Source organism: Sphaeramia orbicularis, chromosome 17 (assembly GCF_902148855.1).
Source record: "Sphaeramia orbicularis chromosome 17, fSphaOr1.1, whole genome shotgun sequence".
NCBI lineage: Eukaryota > Metazoa > Chordata > Actinopteri > Kurtiformes > Apogonidae > Sphaeramia > Sphaeramia orbicularis.
The window spans coordinates 20,649,446-20,673,137 of NC_043973.1; the positions used below are offsets into that span (position 1 = coordinate 20,649,446).

At 37.5% G+C, this 23,692-nt stretch overlaps 1 protein-coding gene across 4 annotated transcripts; it reads left to right on the forward strand.

Annotated features, from left to right (window-relative positions):
- Positions 1 to 190: 190 nt before the first annotated feature.
- On the forward strand, positions 191 to 9,892 carry slc25a42 (solute carrier family 25 member 42). Of its 4 annotated transcripts, none has more exons than XM_030161028.1 (8): positions 191 to 553; positions 2,737 to 2,913; positions 4,846 to 4,957; positions 5,170 to 5,195; positions 5,298 to 5,464; positions 5,607 to 5,723; positions 6,027 to 6,178; positions 7,224 to 9,892. In XM_030161028.1, exons 2-8 carry the CDS (start codon positions 2,833 to 2,835, stop codon positions 7,553 to 7,555), a joined length of 987 nt encoding a protein of 328 aa, XP_030016888.1. In that variant the 5' UTR covers positions 191 to 553; positions 2,737 to 2,832; the 3' UTR covers positions 7,556 to 9,892. The 4 variants fall into 4 exon arrangements, with proteins under 4 accessions (XP_030016888.1, XP_030016890.1, XP_030016889.1 ...); XM_030161030.1 differs by having other exon boundaries at positions 2,743 to 2,913; XM_030161029.1 differs by having other exon boundaries at positions 2,749 to 2,913.
- The last annotated feature ends 13,800 nt before the right edge of the window (positions 9,893 to 23,692 follow it).

The following is a 23,692-nucleotide window of genomic DNA, read 5'->3' on the forward strand; positions in this document are numbered from 1 at the left end:
TGTGTCTGAAGCAGAAAAAACCCTTTAACTTTAACCTCAAATGCACTTAAATGACACCAGAAACCTCTGAAGCAAAGGCAAACTCTTGTGTCCTGCCTGTTCACACACCCCTCTAACGGACCTATCCAGGCGTGCCTCTCGTCGTCGAGACTACATTTCCCACAATTCCCTTGCAGTCGTCCTTGTCAAACCTCACGGTGAGGCTAACTGTCTACCTCTGGTAGCTGACAGAAGTGGTATCGATACAAACACCATGCATTATGTCAGTCACTTTAAGTCACTTCTGGGATTTTGGAATCGATTAATGTGTGGAAGATAGTGCCTTCAGCGCAAAGAGACATTTATATCAAGCTCAAAGTTTACTGTCGACGAGACCAGCATTTTAATATTAATGAAACCTAGCTGCAAGCTAACGGCTAGCTAACGTTATCTAACCTGCTACTTGGCTAACTTATAAACAGCGTCGGAACAACCAAGTGAAGACTTAAAGTCACGCACCGACCAACGATTTCAGAGGATCGTTAAATCTTCCTGTTGCTTTCAAAACTGCAAGGTAAGAAATTAGGTGTTGGCGAGCAGTGACAGACAGCTGGCTGCAAAGGGTGGATGTGTTATGTGGACAAGTTTAGACAGGACCAGCCAGTGAGATAAAAGAGGCATGGGGATCATTATATGAATGAATGTCAGGCTAAAACTAAATAACTGTTAATATTAGAATCAATTATTTATACTGCAACGTATTATTTAAAGTGTTCATGTGCTTTTCTGTATCTGCAAATTAGTTATTGTGAGGTTGGGACACATGAGGCATCAGTGATTTCATGTACAGTAATCTATACTTGTCGACTAACTCACTTTCTTATCAAAACTCAGCTTAGTGTTCTTCAGTGTAAACCTTTTGTCTCTCATATCACCATGTATTGTGTATATTGTAGTGGTATTGGTTATAGATTAACTATTGTAAAGTTTGAGCTGAAGACAAGTTCAAGGATAACTAAGCAGAGATTGGTATCAGTCAGTAACAAAGAGGTGGAACTTGATACTATGCTTTGAGAAAGACACGGTCTGTGTTTGCAGGGTCAGGCTCTGAGCAGGGACAGAGACACATTAGGGGTTTAAGTGCTCACTCTGAGGATCTGGCTTGAAGCCCTGTTGTACTGGTGCCAGTTTACTCTGCAAGTTGCCCATGACTACTCCTTTTTGTTTGCTCTCTGGTCTCATGGGTTTCTCTGCTTGAGTGTTTTCAGTGGTATCAAGTTGATTTTTAAACCTTTGCTATAAAATACTCTTACCCACTGTACTTGTCATTATATTAGATTGATCAAGGAAGTTGCAGCTGTTCCTGGTTTGCAAATCATTGTTTTCTTCTACCTTTGGTCACTACAAATATGATGCCATTTATGGTTTTAGTGATTGTAATCTTTTAGGCCTACTTTTTTTGTGTGTGACTTTTTCTCTTCCTTTACCCTCTCTCTTTAACCCCAACTGGTCAAGGCAGACATCCATCCTCCAGGAGTCAGTGTCTGCTTGAGGTTTCTGCCTGTTAAAAGGAAATTTTCCCTTGCCACTGTCACCAGTCACAAGTATTTGCTCCTGGAGGATTCTGTTAGGTTTCTGGAAATTGGCTTGAGAGTCTGGTTTTGACCCACTCTGTATGTAAAGTGTCATGAGATAACTTTTGTTATGATTTGACACTTTATAAATAAAATTTGATTTGATTCGATAATCATAAGCAGTCCCACTATGTCACATTCAGCACAAATATAACTTCACATTAGGTCTAAGACAAGGGAGTATGTCAGTTAGGTCTAACAAAATGTCAGAAAAGTGTTTCCCAAAGCTTAAAATGTCAAATATTTTGTTTATGCTGCAACCCAAATATATTCAGCTTACTGTTTAAGATGGGGAAGAAAAAAAGAAGTTATTGCAGCTCCACTACAGAGATGCATTTGTCATTCAACATTTTTATATAATTCAGCCCTCTGTGTTAGCAAGTGGACATGCACTGTGTATGACACATTAACAACAGTGCAGTTTGTCTGAAGGAGTTGAAGGTTGCTTGCACCAAAAAGTAAAATGATTTGCTCTTTCAAAAATATGCAAGCTTAGATATTTTGATGCAGGTAAAGTTCAGCTCATGTAAAGCCTCACGGAAGCAGATTATGTAGTTACACATTTGTAGGACTGTGTAATGTGGTATCTTGGATAAGGCGTGGAGTGGGGTGGGACTTCAGTGTTTGTGTATTTTAAGCTTTGCTGAGGCGGGGACCTTTCACCTGCAAGTCCTCAACTTAGCCCTACTTTTCCCTCTATTTTTGTTACGCCTTCAAAGGTGTGGGTAAAAGAACACTGGATTATTCTGTCAGAAATAATTTTCTTGGCATGATTTTGTATACAGTTCATTGTTTGAGGATAAATATCCACAGTCTTTATATCCTAACATGACACTCCTCAGAAGGGAAATGCAAAGGACGTTTTTCTGTTTAGATGCAGTATTTAAAATAAAAATACTAAAAACTAAATAAAAGATAAATACAATGATTGTTGGTACCAAACATTAAGGTTATATTTCTGAATGCGAAATTTACTTGGAGAAAGAACTTTTAACGTTTTCCTATAATTCATAGTTGTGCTTGACACTTGTTCTCTCTGTAACAACAGCAGAAGTTCAGACTGCCTTTAAAATGTAAGTTTCAAACCCAAACCCACCTTCTCTTTCCACTCTGACATCTCCATCTCCACGTCCAGCTCCAGCTCAGATCACCTGGCGTTACGGCTGTGGTGTTTGAATTCATGAGCACGGTCAGTCACAGCCGAGTATAGTCCTCGGGAATGGGGAGTGGAGTTCAGGAACAGCGGGCATCACTTGCAAAGGGAGAAGTGCTGCCCCTGGCTTCATCCAGTCAGTCTGAAGTAAGTTATCAAGTGAATGATCCCTCTTTAACACACATTAGCTACACCACTTGTGTATATAAACTATGCTTTATGCTGGGTGTCATGGGCAAAAATGTCATTATAAAGATTTAGGGATGCACCGATACCAATACCAGTATCGGGTATTGGTCTGATACTGAGTGTGTGTAGTAATACCTGTACTTGTAAAAGTGCTCTGATACAAACACACGGATACAACTTGACAGCAGCGTGACATTCACCTCATAGTGCAGCAGGTACGCGACGGAAGAGTAATGTCAGCAGTTTGGAGAATTAAAAAATAAATGACGGTGACAAAAGTAATGGTGACAGCAAGTTACGTTAAAGACACAGATGGATATGGACGGAGTGTTCTGTCCGTCCTCTGTGTACATTCCACATGTAATTCTGTCCATTTTCTGGGAGCTAGCGAATGTGTACCCAGAGCCATATAAAGATCACCATATTATCTTATATATAAAGCTCTGTGCGTACCCAGACGGAGAAGCAGTACCACCGGGAACCGTGGAGGTAGCGGATATTTTCAAAGAGCGACTGTGTGAGTTAGTGAAAAACTACTGACATATTTATGACAACTACCCTCATCAATAGCAATATCAATATTGGTATCCACATTAGTATTACCTCCTCTGTCATCACCATGTTTGTTATTGCAGACTTTCTTCTTCTTCTTCTCAAAAAACTTTACTCTCCTTCATGGTATTTGGCAAGTATGGTTAATTAGGAGTGGCGCCCTCTGGTGGATTGATTGAGAAACGCTCATTCCAACACATTAAATGTCAGTCATAGCACTATGATACAGTCAGACTAATGACAATGACAATAAAGCACATTTTCAAAAGTAACTAAGAACTGTAATGGATTATTATTAAGTACTCATATCAGTACTCAGTATCAGCAAGTAATCAAATGTAAGTACTTGTACTTGTACTCTGTCTGGAAAAAATTGGTATCAGTGCATCCCTATTAAGATTATTTCTTTTCTTCTTTCAAGTCATTATTGCACAAGGGTGCTCCTGTGGTGCACTGTGGCCACGTGGTTTGAACCCATCTGTCATGTGGTTTGTAGCCTTTCTGTATGAAGTTCTCCTCATTCTCCGCGTACAGAGTTCAAAGACTGTGGTTAATTGGTCACTGATAAATTGCCTGTAGGTGTGAATGTAGGAGTGACGTCTATGTATTTACTGTGCGATGAACTGACAACACCTCCTGTGTTTCCTGGCCTTTGCCTGATGCTGAATTAGACTCCAGATCCTCATTGATCTCCTCAGAGGATTTAGAAGTTACAGACAATGAATGAATGAAAAAAATAATCAGTTTAATGAAGTCAAAAGAAGTAGGAGTATTTTATCTGACTGTGTAAACAAAATAAAGTCTTAAGACAAAAGAAGAGACAAAAGAAACAAGAGCTACTTAGTCAATCAAATCACACCCGCAATATCAATATGTGCAATTAGAATAAATAATTAATATGTGCAATACACTCAAATTACTGCCGACAATATATAGAGTACATTTATTCACCACATTGTACAGCCCCAAAAGAAACATTAATGATTCAATACAGTCATCTTTGCAATAAACATTTATAATCTGATAATTATCATTATTTAACCCAATCTTCACTGCCATAATTTTAATTTTATTTATGTGATTAGCCAAGAAAAATGATTTGTGTGGCAGTGAAGAATGGCTATATCACTGTCTTCACCTCAGAGAAATGTCATACACTTCAATGTCCATGTTTTATCTTTTCACTGTCGTCTTAAGTAGGTAGTTGAGTTTTTATGTGAGTCTTGTTTAATGATCTACAATAGATCAACCACAACTTTGCTTGTGTAAGGACAAAGTTGGAAGTTAGACGATGTTGACCCTGAATGTGGTTCATTTTTTGTCTTCATTTCCATCTAGGACCTGAAGCAGACTCGCTCTGTTCTCAATTCCCTCTTCTCAGGGGCCTTAGCAGGAGCGGTGGCCAAGACAGCTGTTGCCCCTTTGGACAGAACTAAAATCATCTTTCAGGGCAAGTTGCATCCTCTGTTGACCTGAATGCATAAACTGGTTTTAGATTATATGGGATTAAATGACCCACATACACAAAATGAGGTTATGTTTTGTTTGAACAACATCTCCCATATGGGTGGTGTAGAAATCCAAAATTGTGGTCATGGATAAGAAAAACTAGGCCAGTGATAACGTGCTATTTATATTCCCTGTTTTGTTTTGTTTTTTCAGTGTCTTCAGCGAGGTTTTCTGCCAAGGTAGGTTTAATTACACAGGTTCAGTAGTGTGCAAATGCAGATAGGCATTTTCACACCCATTGAAGGTAACGTGTGTGTTAATGTTTATACACTGAATCACAGGAGGCCTACAGGTTGATCTACCGCACATACCTGAAGGATGGCTTCTTCAGTTTGTGGAGGGGGAACTCTGCCACTATGGTACGAGTTATCCCATATGCTGCCATCCAATTCTGTGCACACGAACAGTACAAAAGGCTGCTGGGAGGTTTCTATGGGTTTCAGGGAGCGTAAGTACTACTTTATACTGACTAGTCAACATTTACAAACTTGTCGTGGCAGCTGTGATCCTCTGAATCTATTCTTGCCCATCATGATACTCAACTTTAAATGCTCATATAGTATAATCTTTTTTTCCCTGCTACTTTTAAGAGCGCTGCCACCAGTTCCAAGGCTCATGGCTGGCTCTATGGCTGGAATCACAGCGAGCATGTTGACGTATCCTCTGGACATGGTGCGGGCCAGGATGGCTGTTACGCCAAAGGAAATGTAAGGGCCATGAAGAATTTCTAATGGATAGTTACTAGTCAGTATGAGAGCACCTTAACACTGACAGATGCTCTTCAGTAAAACAACACAAGCAGCTGAATGCGATGTAGTCTCAGGTGAAATATTCATTAGCTCCACTCAGTGATTTATAATATTCAAAACAAAACAAAGTGCTTGTTAAATTAATGGATTCCCTTGTGGCCTCAGACAAACAATACACATTTAGTGTTTTTCCAACTTATATCATTGTAATTGCTGTAATCTTTCTACTCTGTTGTTTCTTCTTGGTCTTCCGCTGTTTAGGTACAGTAACATCCTACATGTGTTTGTGCGGATCTCTCGAGAGGAAGGTGTAAAAACATTGTATCGAGGTTTTAACCCCACCATTTTGGGTGTTGTGCCCTATGCTGGTCTGAGCTTTTTTACCTATGAGACACTGAAGAAATTACATGCAGGTACTGTGCTAAATCAAATATATATTCTTCTCTGCTCCCCTCTGTTGTTGTACTTTTTGACTAAGATTCATGGCTAGTCCACACATACATAGTTGTTTTTGGTTTTTTAATGAATGTTTTTCTCTTTTGTTCTCATAAAAATCCAGTACATGTAAAAATGCAAAAACAGAACTGAAGCACTGACAAGAGGAGGCCAAACCACCTTTCTCTGTGTCACTTCCATAGTGCATTCTGGCATTTGTAAACATAGTGGGAGTGGAAGTGTAATCGTATGTTTATATGTAAGCATGGAAGAAACTAACAGTTCTTTTATTGTCATTCATCCATGTTGGTTAGATTAGATTCAAGTTTATTGTCATTGCACATGTTTATATGTAAGCATGGAAGAAACTAACAGTTCTTTTATTGTCATTCATCCATGTTGGTTAGATTAGATTCAAGTTTATTGTCACTGCACATGCCGTAAGTACATGGCAACAAAATGCAGATTGCATCAAAGCAGTAGGATATTATGATATAAAGATACAGAGGCATAATCAAATGTGGATATGGAATGACATATAATATAGTATTTACAGTGTGTACAGAATATGAACATGTGCAATATGAACACAGATTTTAGTGCAAGCAGATAAAATGAAGAATACTTAATAGTGCATTGAGTTTCAATACAGTATTGATTGGAATGCATTTGAGTATGTAAGCAGATCAGATGGATAGAACATATGAGATACCTGAGATTTCTATCTAAAATCCTTAACATAAAATAAAAGTAGGCCTCATCATGCTTCACACACACTGTGAAGTCACAAGCCAGTAAGTCTGTTTTCCCTTTTCCTGTGCAAATGGCAACATTTAAGAATATCTTCACCCTGGAATGAGTTTCTAAAAGCTCTATTTACAGCGAGCCTGGAATTGCATTTGCGTGTAGACAAGGAAAGAAAAGGCTGTATTTTAGAAAATACTCATGTATGTGTGGGCCAGGCCTCAGTTTTCATTTTGCAAAGCTAAAAGGCTGATCTTTACACCCTCTTTTGCGATGCAGAGCGCAGTGGGCGTCCACAGCCCTACTCATATGAGCGTCTGGCCTTTGGAGCGTGTGCCGGTTTAATCGGCCAGTCGGCGTCTTATCCTCTGGATGTGGTACGACGGCGCATGCAGACCGCAGGAGTCACCGGTCACACATACGGCACCATCCTCAGCACCATGAAGGAGATTGTAGCAGAAGAAGGGGTCATCCGTGGACTCTACAAAGGTCTCAGCATGAACTGGGTCAAAGGGCCCATGGCTGTAGGAATCAGCTTCACCACGTTTGACCTTACTCAGATTCTCCTGAAGAAGCTGGATAATGCTACACGGCTCAATAGCAGCAAGTAGGAGAAGGAAACGGGGATGGCAGGATGTGGAGAGACGATCCCCACGCACCCTCTGAGGTGAAACAGAGGGGGAAGTGACAGCAGAACGAGTGTGTACTGCTGAAAACCTTACGCACACACTGGCTCAGGATGCGTGGGTAATATTAAACTATTCTCTCGCTTTATCTGTGTGCAAAAGGGGGATGCGCAATCCCTGTGTGAGTTTAGTGGATGATACAGAGACCCTGTATGCATCTAAGTGCAATATATGCTCAATGATTTTATGTGTGTACACATAAATGGAAATGCTCCCGCCCTTGCGTACAAGGCCTGTGAGTATATTTGTCTGACTTTGGAGGTTCGCACACGCTGAGGTCGCTGCCTTGTGTGTCAGCTGAAAACTGACACCTTCCAATGCAATGCAAGTTGCCACTCATTTATTATCAACTATTACGATGCAAATTAAGCCCCTTTTAGATGCGTATTGTTGCAATTGAATTTGCTTTAAGAAATTATACCAAAGGTTAGGATGTGAGGCAGCTTCAGATCATATGAAGTAACTGGTGGTTGTATATTTAAGCACAAATGTATCGAACACAGAGGTAACAGCTTTGTTACTGCCGTGAAATCATTCATCAGTTGTTGGATAACATGTCTCCATGACTTTCTAAAGTTGAAATCCACCGTTTTATTGTAGTTTATATTGTGAGAGCAGACAAAAGAGCTATATTTGTAATGCCTGTGCCAACAGACATGAGAACTCCAAAGTGTCCATATTGTTTTCCGTTTGCTTTCACTGTAATTGTGAAATGCTTTGTGAAATCTAGAAATGTTGATAGACATTTTGACTTTTCAATTTTTGACAGAGGAAATTTCACTGGAAGAAAGACGCTGACGACAGCCCAACAGTTAATACTACCTTTATTAAGTTTACAGTTTTACATCAACACCTTTTCACTGGTGTTTCCGCTCATGTGTAGTGGTACTGTTTTAGGTTAGAATATGTTGAGAAGCACATCTACTTTTCTGTTGAGGTCATGTATTTTTCTGATGGTAGATACAGTCATGCGAATATCTTGTCTTCCATTTGCGGTCAGTAGCTGCATATCGACTCTGCTGCCATTCACACCTGTTTTGTTTAAATTTTGCAGAGATACTTGTTCAGATGTAAAAAGTCACGGCTAGAATACATTCTTTTCTTTGAGGACCCATTGTAAAACTAGCAGTTTTACTAATGGATTAACTTGAGAGAGACAATGTGAGTGCTCTGATATAGGAACATAAACAAGTTCTCAGTATTATACCTCAGCTCTGCCCATAAGCTAAGCTTCATAAGCACATTTTTATGAAGCAGTGTCAAATAAAAGGTCTTAGTTGAACACTTTGACAGTATTGATTCAGGCTTTCGGCCATTTGAGTGTGTCAATAGTTTCTATACTTAGACAGTGCATACTGAAAGGCAGGAGGGCTGAGCTGAATGAGCAGCTGGGTGCAGATCCAAGTGGAGCAGAGGGCGGCAAAGTGTTGACCTTAACAGAATAAAGCAGCACGGATTCTCTGTTAAACTGGTGTGAGCATCGCAGACAAAACCCGACAGCTGAAATAGGAAAGCACGGGCATTAATGAGACATATGTTAATCATTTAAATGGTCTTCAGATGAATTCCTGTCATAACAACAGGAATTTTAAAAAGATGTGTGTGCTCCTACTAGTACAGAAACACCCATATATTTGCTGTGTTATTTTATACAGACTAGCCAACTTGATGATCAAAAATAATCTCTCATCCTTCTGTTTGTAAAAGTAACCAATAGAAATACATTATTAGAACAGTATATTAAAAGCTGAGTAAAGTACTGATAAAATTGAAAGCAGTGTTGATGAGTAAGGTTGGATTGTGAAGCGGTTATTACCTTTAGTTTAGCAGTGAAATGATGGAAGCTCTGAAGTGTTTGTATCTGTTTGCAGGTTTTCAAAGCAGGAACCTCAAGTCCACAGCTTTAGATTTGACAAACACAATGGATTCTTCTTCCTTTACCCTTTTTTTTTTATTATACGACTTTTGCGTTCTGTATTTGAGACATTGCTGCGGACTGTGAACACCTCTGCCGCTGCATTTTTCTGTTTTAGTGTAAAGCACACCAGCAGATTACGAATGCACAGATATATATCAGCCAAATATCAGCCTTGGCTGATACTGGACTTGTTGACTGACATCAGCTATTTTTCAAACATGTAACTGAATTTGTTCCTGTTCAAAGATATTGTAATAATGGCCTTAGTGACTTTAAAACAGATCTATTATTTTATATAATGAAGCACAAATGGGGGAAAAAATAACAAATACAAAAATGACTCAGAATCATTATTTTACTATATAGATATCAGAATTTCACAATCGGTAGGCTACATCCCTACAACAGATAAAAGAAAAGAAAGAAAAATAAATTAAGTGAAAGGTGTCAGAACCAGGAAACTTTGCTTCTTCTGATCAAACCACTGCTTTGATGTTTTGGTGTCACAGTAAAATCTCTGCATATTATCAACTACAGTGACCAAGTGCTTAATGCACCTCATACAAAAACCACTCAAACTAACATGTTTCTTTGTAAATGCAACATACGACTGATTTTAGGAGAAACATGCCACATCCAAACTGTTTTTCGTTGTTTTGTTTTTTGGTCGTATGAATTTTGTGTAATTGGTTTTTCATGAAATTATTGTACTATATTGTATCTCATGATTATGGAAACCTTATAGACTTCATTACACCATTGATGAACAAAATGCATCTGAATTTGTGTCAGTATATAAACACTGAGTCAAAAGTGTTGGATTTAGTTTTCAAGAGACAGTATTGAGTAAAAATGTGAAATTCTATGATTTATTTAGACAGTAGGTAAAGAATAGTTTGTCTGAGTTGCCTGCACTGTCTGTACAATAGAATGAATTCACGTCAGATTTCTACATCTGGGTCTGATCAAGCGAAAGTGAACATCAACATGAAAAAGTAAATTTGCACACATCATTTATCAAGTGGGCTAATTTTTTAGCTAAAGATCTCTATTTTATGGAACTGTTATCCTTTTTAAAATACCACTTATAGAAAAAAAAGTTACAACAGATTTTATTGATTGTACTTTTGACAGCATAGCCATAGCTTGAATCTGATGATAAAAATTATATCTAAAATTTTTAAAATGTGTTCAGTCTCTTGATTATATAGAGGATTGCTAAGTTTCAAGTATTAGATTTTCATTTGTGAATAGTATTGATATTTATGAGTGTGAACATTTGTGAGTTGCTTAAAAGGTCCTGTCCACGTGTTACCACAAAAATACAAATTTTAAATTTTCAAGTTACTTATAATTCAGATATTTGAGTGAAACTTTCAGAAAGTAATGATCTTTTGACATATTTTGGGTGATGCATACAACGGTACAGAGTTGTCCATGTGTTACTATGGCAGCCTGTCCACATGTTACCACATTCTCATGTCAATAAAACATAAACTTTTCAATATTTTACTCCAAAATTTATTTTCAGCATAGTTGAACATAATATCTAAAAGGTTTTGTCCTACTTGATATCAATTTCTGTTGAGAACTGCAGGTTTTGAATGTTTGCATAAAGCTAAAAAAAATTTGATGTCCATTTCAAGTCCATGTGTTACCGAGCAGTAATTTGACATTTTTCACCTAAAAATCTTATCTCCCCAAATTGTTACACATAATGTTAAAGTACTCATAAATACCTACTCAAATATGTATAATACATGCATTTAAGTTACTCTGCTTACATGACAGAGATTGTTGAACACAAAATGTGTCCATGTGTTACCGCTTGATCGGACCCATATGTAAATATACATAAACCTATGTATGTAATGATGCTTTGTCATACATCTTAAAACATGAGTCAACCACCATTTTGTCATTTGTTTTCTAATTTATCTAATCTAATGAATGTAATGGTGCATTAGGGCATTTTAACTGAAGTAGAAAACTTCTAAAACATTCTAGATCACTGTTTGTTTGTTTAGGCTCTGATTGATAAAGATGGTGACATTCTTTATGTTTAATCATCTAATGTGCCATGCTCATATAACAAAAAAAACCCACTTCAAACAAGGAAAACAAGAAGAAAAACGCCCTTCTCATAATGCATTGTGATTTCTCTGTGCTGACCGTTTGTGTTAGTTCATGACGTCTCAGACCAGTGCTTATCTCCTTTGTGTTCGTCATCATTTCCCAGTAGGACGTTCATCTGCTGTCTCCCTCTGAGGAGACGTCGCTCCTCTGTGGTCCTCTCCCGTCACTTCACAGCTCTGATCTACCAGCTGCAGTTTTTAGACTTTTAATATCAGTTTGTAATCTGTACCCTCTTGCCTTAGCTCGCGGGAGGGAAATGTGTGTGTGACTAATGTAGATCAGTGACAACCTAAAACCTGCACAATTTCAACATAAGCTTATGAGAATGCTGCTGGGTAGAAAGCTCAACAAAGGTCTTGTAACTTACTTAAGTGCCTAGCAGGGAATAGTAACATATTTTACTATAACTGAGCTACTTACACAAAGCTTTCTGAAGCTTGCTTCCATTTCTTTTCTCTTTCTTTCTTTTTTTTTTTATATTGAAGGGTAGCAGATGGGTGGTTTGAAGTTTTAGGATTTTAAACCTTTGTGGTTGAATGTATAACTTCAGGTCTAGTTTTTTATGTGAATTTTAATAACCGTATTAACTGCCTTTCAGGGTAATACTGCCGAGGGTGAGGTGCATGATCCTTAGTGATCTTGACAAATTCACTCCCAAAAAAGGGATGGATTCATTAGAGGAATGTGGCACAAATAAACTTATATTGATAGGTGTTTAAAAGTATATTTACTGCGAATTTTAATTAGATGAACATTGATTTTAAACCTCTCCCTCTTTGTCTACCTGTCAATCAACAGTAGGTAGATACATGATGAACTACATAATAATAGTAAGAGTTAATTACAAACCCTGACAATCACAAAATGCCAAAAAAAAAATAAAAAAAAGCGTTTCATGTTAAAGCAAAGTACATTTTATTTGTTGATAACCTGACAGTGGCCTAATGAGACAGAATACTGAAACACTACAACAGCAAACCTGTGAATACGTTGTTTTATTTGCTCTCATGATGGCAAATGTAATTGTTGTAACCCATTTGTGGGTAATCCTACATGTGTGCAGACATACAATGTGACTATATGCATGTTACAACAGATCCTCTTGTATTTTTTGTTGCAGTGAAGCAGTGATAACACATCTGTTTTGTAAATGCTAGTGATTTGTGCCAACTGAATGTACACATACTAATACCAGTTCCTATGTCTGGTCTCTAGTGATGATGATGTGTCTGTAGGAAAGTTAAACATCACCTTCTCAAATAAAACTTGATGTTGACCACAGACAGATGGCTCATTTTCTATCCTTGGGTGATGTGAGTTTGTTTGTACTTTGAGTATTCCTGTGTTTGATCTGTCTACTATGTAAATGTATATTGTACTATGTATGTATGTTAGAATGGCTTGTTAAGTACATGGGTTAGACCAGCTCTAAATGGAAAGTGTCATGAGATAACTTTTGTTATGATGGGGCACTATATAAATAAAATTTGTGTTTGATTGATTATAATACTTAATCTTTTAAAAAAAACATGAGCCAACCAGCACTCAAAACATTTTTTGTTCCAAGATTCAGTCTTGGAAATAAATAAATAAATAAATAAATAAATAAAAAAGTAAAATTCTGTGAATTAATGAGAATGGGTTTCACTCAAAAGGAATGTCTGTCTCAGTGCTATCAGATCTGCCTCACAACACTGCACATTACAATACATTCACTTTACAGGTTCTTTATTTTGGAAGATTATTATTATTATTATTATTATTATTATTATTATTATTATTATTATTATTGTTTACATTGAAAAAATCAGTTTACAAGCACTTCTGTCATTTGTTTTCCGATTCATTTTGTTAAAGTTTATAAGATTTAGTACATTTAAGCCTTACAGATCCAGTGGCGGATCCCAAAAAAATGGAAGAGGGTTGGGGTGGGGGGGCTATATAAACATACATGTGTGATACCCTTCTTAATATTTTCTGCAAGGGTGTCGCTAGGTAAATCCACCATTCAGATCTTGAAACATTTTGATGGCTACTCCCAAATTAATGTTCTCTACATTTAACCTTTTTTAAAAGATTCATCACCATTTATTATAACATTATCCTCTGTATTTTGCATTTGTCTGTGTAAATCATGTATTTACCTATATTAAATTTTATCATTATCATGTAGATGTTCATAAAAAGGTCAGAGAATAATTCAAAGGTTCCTATAGTAGAACAGAGGAAAATGAAGAAAAATTCACTTTTTCAGCAAAATGCATCATTAACTGAACATAACACGAGTGTCTGTAATCACTGTCATGTATCAAACTGCATGGATTTTACTGGTGAATCAATGCTGCAGAAGATGATGATTTTTCCACATTCACTACAAAGCCTCTGAACATCCAAATGGGTCATATCTGATGCTGCTAAAAAGCTGACAAACTGCATTTCACCCAGATTAAATAAATATATTGATGGCATTAGTGGTTCAACAATAACAGATATTAAACATTTTAGATCAGTAGATGTATATGTTGGATAAAAAGGACTATGAGGGTTAATCTCTGAGGCAGATAATTTCTAATAAATAAATAAATAAATAAATAAATAAATAAATAAATAAATAAATAAAAAAAATTGTAGAACCGTAGTGAGGATAAAGATTCATAATAAAGATTCAGAAGATGAATGAATGAAAACTGTAGACCACAGGTGTCAAACATGCATCTTAGGGGCCAAATCCAGCCCGCCAAAGGGTCCAATCTGGCCCTTGGGATTAACTTGTGAAATGCAAAAATTACACTAAGATATTAACAATCCTTTTAGTTCAGGTTCCACATTCAGACCAATTCAATCTCAAGTGGGCAGGATTCAGTAAAAATACTGTCATAAGAACATATAAATAATGACCATTGCAATTTTTTCTCTTTGTAAGTGTAAATATTTTCATGTATTTACACAAAAACAAAGTATAATTTTGCAAAAAATGACAATAACTTGAACAAATATGAACAACCTGAAATGTCTTAAGAGAAGTAAGTACAATTTTAACAATATTCTGCCTGTTACTAAATGTATTTGTAGATCCACTGTGATCTGTAAGTTATAATGAACATGTGTAAATGATAAACTGAGGCAGAATATGGTTAAAATTACACTTATTTTTTCAGTTTGTTCACATTATTCACATATTTTGAAAGGATAGTTTCTAAATGTAAACCTTTTCATATTGTACATTTACTTTTTTCGCTCTAAAACATAAAGAAAAGTTTGGAGTTGACATTTTTTATATATTATTATGTTATTATTTTACTGGTTCGGTCCACTTCAGATCAAATTTAACTGAATGTGGCCCCTGGACTTAAATGAGTTCGACACCCCTGCTGTAGACCATTGTACTCAAGAAGACTTTGTCGCTAATGACATTAAATGACCACAGGAGTGCGCTCAATGCTCACAAATGTGATGAATCTGACTTGAGTGCTGCAGTACCACAGATGGCCGGTGGGTGGCGGACCAGCACTGTGCTCAGAGCAGACTGGAGCCGAGCTGGGTCAGATGGTCCTCCGCCTTAGGCCGTGATGGAGCAGACGCTTTGAACTTGACCGTGAACGCCACACAGCAACATATGAACCACAAAGCTCATTAAATCATGGGAAATATTAAAATACAATTCACACAAAAATTGACTGGATATTTCTAGATTTTTGTTGTGAGCCTCTTTGTGATTTTATTGTGTCTGCTCTGGCTTTTTAATTTTTTTTTTTTTTTTTTTTTTTTAATTCTTTTATTTTTTTAGGCTGACAGGTAAAAAATATTCGGTTCAATTACTGAAATGGACATGAAGCTCAGAAAACAGGCTCTTTGTGCAGATTTCTGGGAATGTGGATGAAAACCCCCCCCGAAAAGAGCAGGAGAAGAAAGGAGCTATAGGGAAGATAGAGGTCTAATTAGAGAGTGAAGGAGGGAGGGATGGACGGAAACTGTTAGAAGATGTGGTTGCTATAGATACTTGGCATGATGCCAGGTGGAGGCAGAGCCAATTTACATTTATTCAGATGATGGCTGCTCGCTCCCTCTCCCTCTGCCTCTTTCCAAGCTACAAAACAATGGTCTCTGTCAGCCATTTAAAACCTGATTTCTTTTTCTTTGTATTTCAGTTTCCTTTTCACTGAACCCACATTTTAATGCAAAGAAAATATCCTTACTATTTACCTACTATGATTAAAAATACACATACTTTCATGTCGGCCTATATTTTATTTGACAGGAAGGCAAAGGGACATATTGTTTCTACACAAATACAGGTTTTTGTCTTGATTTTAGTTGAAGACAATAAAACTAATCTTTCCCTGAAGCTTTTTATTTTCTTAAAGCTAAAATATGTGGCTCTTTAGATCTGCGGATAGATTAATTTTAGGCCGCCATCACATTTGTTCCAAATGAAATTCTCATTAAAAAAAGAAGAAGAAGAAGAAGGATAAAGCTCAACTAGGCTATATACAGACATTTTTTTGCAGATAACTGTTCACAATCAAAAGTGGGTCAGGGTTCACATTTTGCATTAATTATCCCTCTTTGAGGAGCCTGTACTGTAGTTTACTCTCCCAGCACTGAGCTTATGAATTAATTACCATCATTTCATAGGTTTGCAAATTTTTTTTTTTTCACAATAAATTTTGCCACACAATAAATAAATAAAATTCCATCATAATGCTCAACCAGAAGAGGTTAAGAGCGATAAAGGTGGAAATGTTATTCTGTTATTTTATCATACACGAGTATACGTATATTTAAAAAAATAAAATAAAATCCAGTCATCGTTTGTGTTCAAATACCTTCTATAATTGTTCAGATACTTTCCGCTGCTGAATCACTGTGTTTAATCAAAGTGTGTCATGATAATGTTTTCAGATTTTTTGCTTCATCAAAACGTTAAAAAAATGCAGAGCATTAAAAGCTTGAATGTTTGATATTTTACAATTCAAGTCTAAAAATGTAATAAATTAACAGGAGAAAAATGCCAGTCACTGTTCTTTTTATTGGCTATGCATGTACACACACACACACACACACACACACACACACAAACACACACACACACACACACACACACTATTAATAAATATTTGTACGAAAGATTTAAAATTCATTTTCTCTTTTATTGAAATTTCACATAATTCAAATGATACATTCATGATATGTTTCAAGTCATAAATACAGGTAATTAAAAAGGGCATTTCTAAAATCTGTAGAAAAATATATAATTTAATTACAGACTCTAATTGAAAAACATAATCCAAAATACAGCTGTAAAAATAAATGTTACATACGGTGTCAGTAATGAAACCACAACAGACCCATTGAGAAAAATTAAACACAACACTTGTTTTAATTGCAATGTAATTAAAATATGAATTAAAATATGTATATGAGTAGTAAAATATCAGAAAATAAATAGAACATTGACATTTGTTTAGTCCAATCCCAGCAAAAAATAAAAAAAAAAACAGAAGAAAACATCCTCATCTTCATGTGAAAAATATTTCATCCAGTGATTTTCCAACACACCATCCATCTGCAAAAGAAGACAGAGACAATTAGCCACACAATAAAAATGACAAAAACAAACAGTCAGCTTTTTACAGTGAGGATTATTAAGACTGGGGACAATGCCTGAAACATATCCACATATGATCTGTCACGTTGATATGACACTATATTTGTGTGTCATGTCTCAGGTCTGACACAGCAGTTTTACACTGAAACAGGAGGGAAAAGGGGTTGAATGGGAGAGGAGACTCCCTCCTCATGACTACCAATATCTGTCTGTGTTTGAGTCTACACTTGTCCACCTCTGACCTCTAAGGCTGAGCATCAAGAGGACACACAGTCAGCAGGGAACCCCACGATTACGCCTGAAGGGAATCACACACTGCTACAGCCCCAGACACTGTTCTGCTGTCTGGTTTTGCAACGTCATGAATGAACAAGATGAGGATCTGACAAGTAGAGATAAGAGGTAATCCCGATTTGTCTATATTTTAATCATGATCATGCAGTAAAACAAAACTAGCAAGTAAAGGCCTTAATGCTAGCTACGCATTCTCCTTTTTAAACCCTTCATTTACTTCTGGTTCATGTCTCAAAATGGCCAGTTTTTCATTTTTATCGGTGCTCAAACTGTGCAGACTGATGGACAGTGAAAGTCAAGGTGTGCGTGGGTTGTCTAGAGGAGGAGAGGGCTGAGGTGGGGGTTGCAGGGGTGCTGGTTATGATTGAGGAGATCAGAGCTAGACTACAGTCCCTGGATAGATGTGCTGTTTCAGACATTGGGAAATTATGAGGGGCCTTCCTGAGCCTGTAGGGCTCTCCAGGGCTCTTCTTCAGCCCACACTGTCCCAACAACCAGCTAATGTATGCAGAGGGGAACCTGCAGTACCGTCTTCACAGCACACAACACACACACACAGCAAACTGCAAAGCTCTAGGTGAAGGTTCTGCTTCCTATCTCAGGAAAAACCAGGGGAAACGATAGAAAAGGCAGAATGTTATGAGATTACAGATCCTTACATGAGGTAACGGTGTTGTTCTCAAAGAAACACACACACATACAATGGGTTAAACAAGTTTTTTTGAGTGAATTTCTTTTGTGTATCATACACAAGATCTTTACTACCCTCATTTCATCCAAAATTCGTCTTTTCTTTGGCTTTTCAGTAATTGCGGTGGAGTTTTCAGATACTCAGCTTGACACTTCCAAATACAGATAGATTCTTTTATTGTCATCACACAGAGTATAATCATATTAAATAGCAATCTTAACGGAGCATTCACGCATCAAGCAACCATTAAAAATAGAAAACGGAACCAAACAAAAGAAGAACATCCACATCCATCTGCAGCGGAGTCTCCATTTTGGACTAACATTCACACCACACAAATATAGCATTATTCAAGTCATGCATTGAAGAGGCTTAGTTATATATAAACAAGTTAACAGATTTGACATAAATAAGTTCAAATGCTTTGTCATTTTAATGCTTCCTTTCAGACACACAGAAGACCTTGATTAAAGACTTACTGCCGAAGGCTTCCGATGTAAGTTAAGACTTGCTTTGACATGATTTGAGACTTGACAACTATTGAAACTTCTCCCACAGACAATACACTGCACAAACTCTTTCTCAAGGTCAGTCTTTAGATGAATTCTCATGGTAACTTGAAAAATCAGAAGTACGAAACAGAGAAAGCGTATGTGTGAAGAGGGGTGTGTGTGTGTATGTGTGAGTGTGTGCGTGCGTGCGTTCTCCCTCCATTTCCCCCTCTTTCAGTATTTAACCCCCCCACACACACACTTTTCTTCACACACACACACACACACACACACACACACACACCCTTATGCTGACATTGTGTCCATCCAACAAAGACGTCCCTGCAGCCCCCTCATTATAAATACATGTCATTGGATCACAGCTCGTCTGAATCCTCGAGTCTGCTGCGCTCTAAGTGGCCGTGACTGAGCCCTGAATGGGTGGCCGAGCGACAACTACACCAACAGAGCAGTGTATGTGTGTGTGTGTGTGTGTGTGTGTGTGTGTGTGTGTGTGTATGAGGTTGTGTAACTATGTTTGAGTGTACAGAGGCAACCACAGCCTCCAGCTTATGGGAATGAAAGCTTCACAGCAGGACAAGGTCAGAGGTCAGGCTGTCTGTTACATACATATATACACCCCTATACACACACTGTTGTACTGCTCACAGTGAAGAAATAATGCACATGCAAAAAAAAAAAAAAAAAAAAAAAGAAAAGAAGAATTTTTGTGTTGAAGTGTGTTAACAGTGAACTGCTGCATGTGTGCAGGGGGTTTGCTTTAAATCTGGGGCAATAAGTTTCCTGCTGCCTCAACAACAAAGCCACATGAAACTAGTCCTGGCTCACTCAGAAGGAGGGAACAAGGTGTGCGTGTGTGTGTGTGTGTGTGTTAAAAAAGCTCTCATTTTGCTGGGGAAATGCGAAAGTGTCTCTATCCCTCTGGAACCACAAACCAGGCCACAGTATCATACTCTCATTCCTCCTTCTCATGCTCACCCTCTCTCTCTCACTGTGTCTCTATGTCTCTCTCTCGCTCTCTCTCTCTCCTTCACTATGGAGGCTTCTATTTCTGAGTCAAACCTTGCATTTCTCACTGGGTTTAACAAAGTTTCCCCCACTCTACCTTTACTCGAGTTGTCAAAACCCAGGAGACGTGACCCGAACTCGCCTCAGTATCAATAAAAAATGAATATCTAATCACGAACAGACAACCTAAATATTCACACAAAGTTCTGTTTTGTGGAATATATATTTATATATTTGTTCCAGCTTTATTGCTTCACATGAAGGGACTGTTATGCACATATTACAGTGTAACCTGTGACGCTGCTGTGCAATTATCGACTGTACACATGTGTTATATATGCGCACCAGCAAATCACGACCGATGCACACCGTGTTCATTTATGCACTGCAAAAACAAGAAGAAGAAGAAGCAATGACGGCTCATGCTAATCATCTTCGCCAGCCTTTGCCTCCATACATACTGTACTGAATCTGCTCCCTCCCTCACTTAATTAGGACCGTGAATAGATGTCTGCTTATGCTGCCTGATCGGAAACAGGGGTGCCACAGCAGAATTTGGAGCAATAAGACCCTCCCTTCCTCTTCACACCATCCTACGTGTCTGGATTTTGATTCAGATCATGTCAAGTCTATTCCCAAGATGGTTTAAAGCATCATGACTGTTAGAAAGTGTTTTACTGCAGACAGAAATATTTATAGTGGATTGCTAAATCTGTCAACTGCAGTTAAATAGCAGATTGTTATTATACAGGCCTGTGTGTTTCTTGTAATAGTGTAATGAATAAAAGCTGATTTAATTGGTTAAATGGCTTATAATACAAGATGAGTCAGTAAAATTATTTATAGTTAATGTGCAGTGAAAGTAAGTAACACCATCAATCTGACAAATGTGAAGTGAATTATGTACAGCTGAGTAAATACACTGAACACTATAGTCATTTATCTGTCCTTAAATACTGTAGAATCTATTCTTATGAGTAGGAGTGGGGATTTTGTGAAACAGATGATTATTTTAGAGTGTAAATGCTACAAAAACTCAGAAGAGTTACAAGTAACTGTACTGATGGAGCAGAAGGAGAATAAAAAAGCGCAATGTAAAACAGGCTGCACATGTTTCTTTACTGACTGTGCAGTTCTGTAGAGATCTGAGCTCGAGCGAGGAAAAAAAGCAACTGAAAGAATCAACACAATGAGGAAAAATTGTGAAATGGGGAATAATGGAAAGCATGTGAGGGAAAATGAGAGAATGAGCGACAAAAAGAGTGTGAGAGAAATGTGCGTCTCAAAAAAAGTGTCAATGCCCGGCTTCCTTTAGGCATGAGTGAGAAACTATGAGGCCTGGTGGTGTGTGAATGGACCGGGAACACACATACAAATACGCATGGATACCGCAGTCACAAACACACACTTTGACACACACACACACACACACATACATACACACACACACACACACACACACACACACACACACACACACACACACACACACACACACACTTCCAACTGAGGCCAAGCCTGTGCCAGTGAGACAGGTCTATGGGTCTATTGAGGGGACTGGGAGGGAGCTGTCCCTTTCTGTGGAGCTAATGAAGCCTGCACCCACAGGCATAAAGGAGTGGAGAGAGTTAGCACTGCGCTCCTTCACCCATTCACTCACTTCCTTCCTTTACACAGCTCCTGATGAGGTAATGCTTTCTCTCTTAAAGGGACACCCTAAGTAATGCACCTTTACGCATGCAGTCCTTTACAACGACAGAATACGCATGCATAATCCTGTCTGAGAAAGTCGTCTGAGGATCTATGCATCTGCACCCTGCTGAGTAAAAATCATATTTATATGTTAAGCATGCAAAGATTAAGGCTTGTGTTATTTCGTTTTTTTCCCATACTGGATGAAACCAAAATCAGTGATAGATAACAGACAAGTTTATCGTCTGTGGCTTCACATCCTAAACGATCACTAATATATTGATTAATTTTTTTAAGTGTGTAATTTTCTTGAAAAGTACAAGTAAATGGTACATTTATCGTCAACTTCTTTTTGTGTGAAAATCAGTTTATCTACTGAAATCAATATCTTTTATATGGCTGTAAGGTTTTAGCATGTTTTGTTTTGTTTTTTTTAGATGGAGGGTGTATGACGATATAATACTGTATTGCAGTTGATAATAATAAAGAAGCATGCATGCCACTGGTTTTTGGAGAACGATACAGCTCTTTGGACACTGATTATTTTTGCTTTGATCACATCCTTATGCACTGTTGTCCATACAGTTGGGATAAAATATTTTCACCCCTTCTCATGAAATGATTGTGACGATGTAATGTAGTCTTGATAGATAAAGTGTAACTGGGACTCATTGTACTTAATCAAAGGTGATTATTACCGATGTGTATAAATGTGTGTATAAATAGGGATGAAAAGAGGAATGAGTCTAAAAACAAAATTAGTCCAACTTTATGGGTCACATTCTTTTTAAAAATGTATAAGAAATAATACCTTTTTGGATGATTTCATCAGTGTAGTGTCATCTATTTTTGACCAATTATTATTTTTCATTAATTTTCTGAGAAATGTTTTAAACTTGGTAATAAAGTTGAAAAGTCTAAAAACATTTATATTAAAACCAACTCTTTAAAGTGAGGTCAGATCCATTTGGTTTCAGACACAAAATATTGTTGAATTTCCAGCTTTGTTGTCAAACACATTCCACATTTCCAGCTGTTATATTCTATACTCACTATTGCCCATAAAGTTGGAAAAATTTTGTTTTTACCCACATCCCTCTTTTTATTCCTGTTTATGTCAGTATCACCTTTGACCAGGTACAATGATTACAAAAGTCCTAGTTACACTTTCTCTACCAAGAAAAAACCCCATTGCCACTATCATTTCATTAGAAGAGCTAAAAAATATTTTATTACAACTTTATAGGCAACAGTGTAAAATCTTTTCACCAGAAAGAATATATATGGATGTGATCACTTTATAATTATTGTCATTCAGTTAGTAGCAGTAATAAGTGGTGTTACTCATTGAAATTAGAGACTGATTTTTATAAATCATTTCTGTAATGTTGTTACATATACGTGACAAACCTGCACTTACAATACAGATAGAATATATTCCTGTCATTTGAAAATCCCATTAGCCTCACTGGTTTAGGACTGATGATATTCCAAAGTAGCATTTGGCACCTTATCTTAATGAAGAACCACCAGCGGTTAAATCTTTAAAGCCTTAATAAAATTCACAACTGGAAGCATCATTCCAGTGTGCAGTTTCATGTTCTTTTTTGTCACTGATTACGCTGACATTTATATAGCAGATTAATTAGTTGATCTAATGCTGTTAGGCCTGACAAGATCACCGGTAATATCTGCCAATACTTAAGATCAGTTAAGTGTTGGTGTTGGTCCAATATGACACCTAGAAAAATAATATTTTAGTTTTTCAGTTTGACTTAACAGAAGTCACATATATGCTCTAAACCAGTGTACTCTGTGATTTCCTCCTTCAGGGAAACGTGTAGTTGTGGTACAAAGCTGCCATCAATCTAGAAAGAAACAAAGACAGGCACCACACTGCAGAGCCCGAGACCAGCATGTCAGTCAGAGAAGAAATGTCAGAGAAAGCGGAGATGTGGGGAGAAAAGGCTTCCAGACAACACAATCACACTTTCAGCAGGGGAGGTCTGACTTTAGGCTGCCTGTCTATCTGCCTGTCTGCTACTCTGCTGCAACTACAGATGATGAAGGAGCTCTTGTCCAAGTCTACACCCAGTCTGGTCTTCTCTGAACAACCAGACTAAGCTAACAAAAGACAGCTCTGCTTATCAAACAGCCTGGCAACTTCATTAGCATCCTCCAAAACCCAGACGACAACCCAAGT

Bases quoted from the DNA above. Each gene is read 5' to 3' on its own strand.
- slc25a42 (XM_030161028.1), top strand. From the start codon at position 2,833: ATGGGGAGTGGAGTTCAGGAACAGCGGGCATCACTTGCAAAGGGAGAA. The intron at 5,724-6,026 runs GTAAGGGCCATG...TCCGCTGTTTAG, and splicing joins GCTGTTACGCCAAAGGAAAT to GTACAGTAACATCCTACATG. The intron at 6,179-7,223 runs GTACTGTGCTAA...TTTGCGATGCAG, and splicing joins ACTGAAGAAATTACATGCAG to AGCGCAGTGGGCGTCCACAG.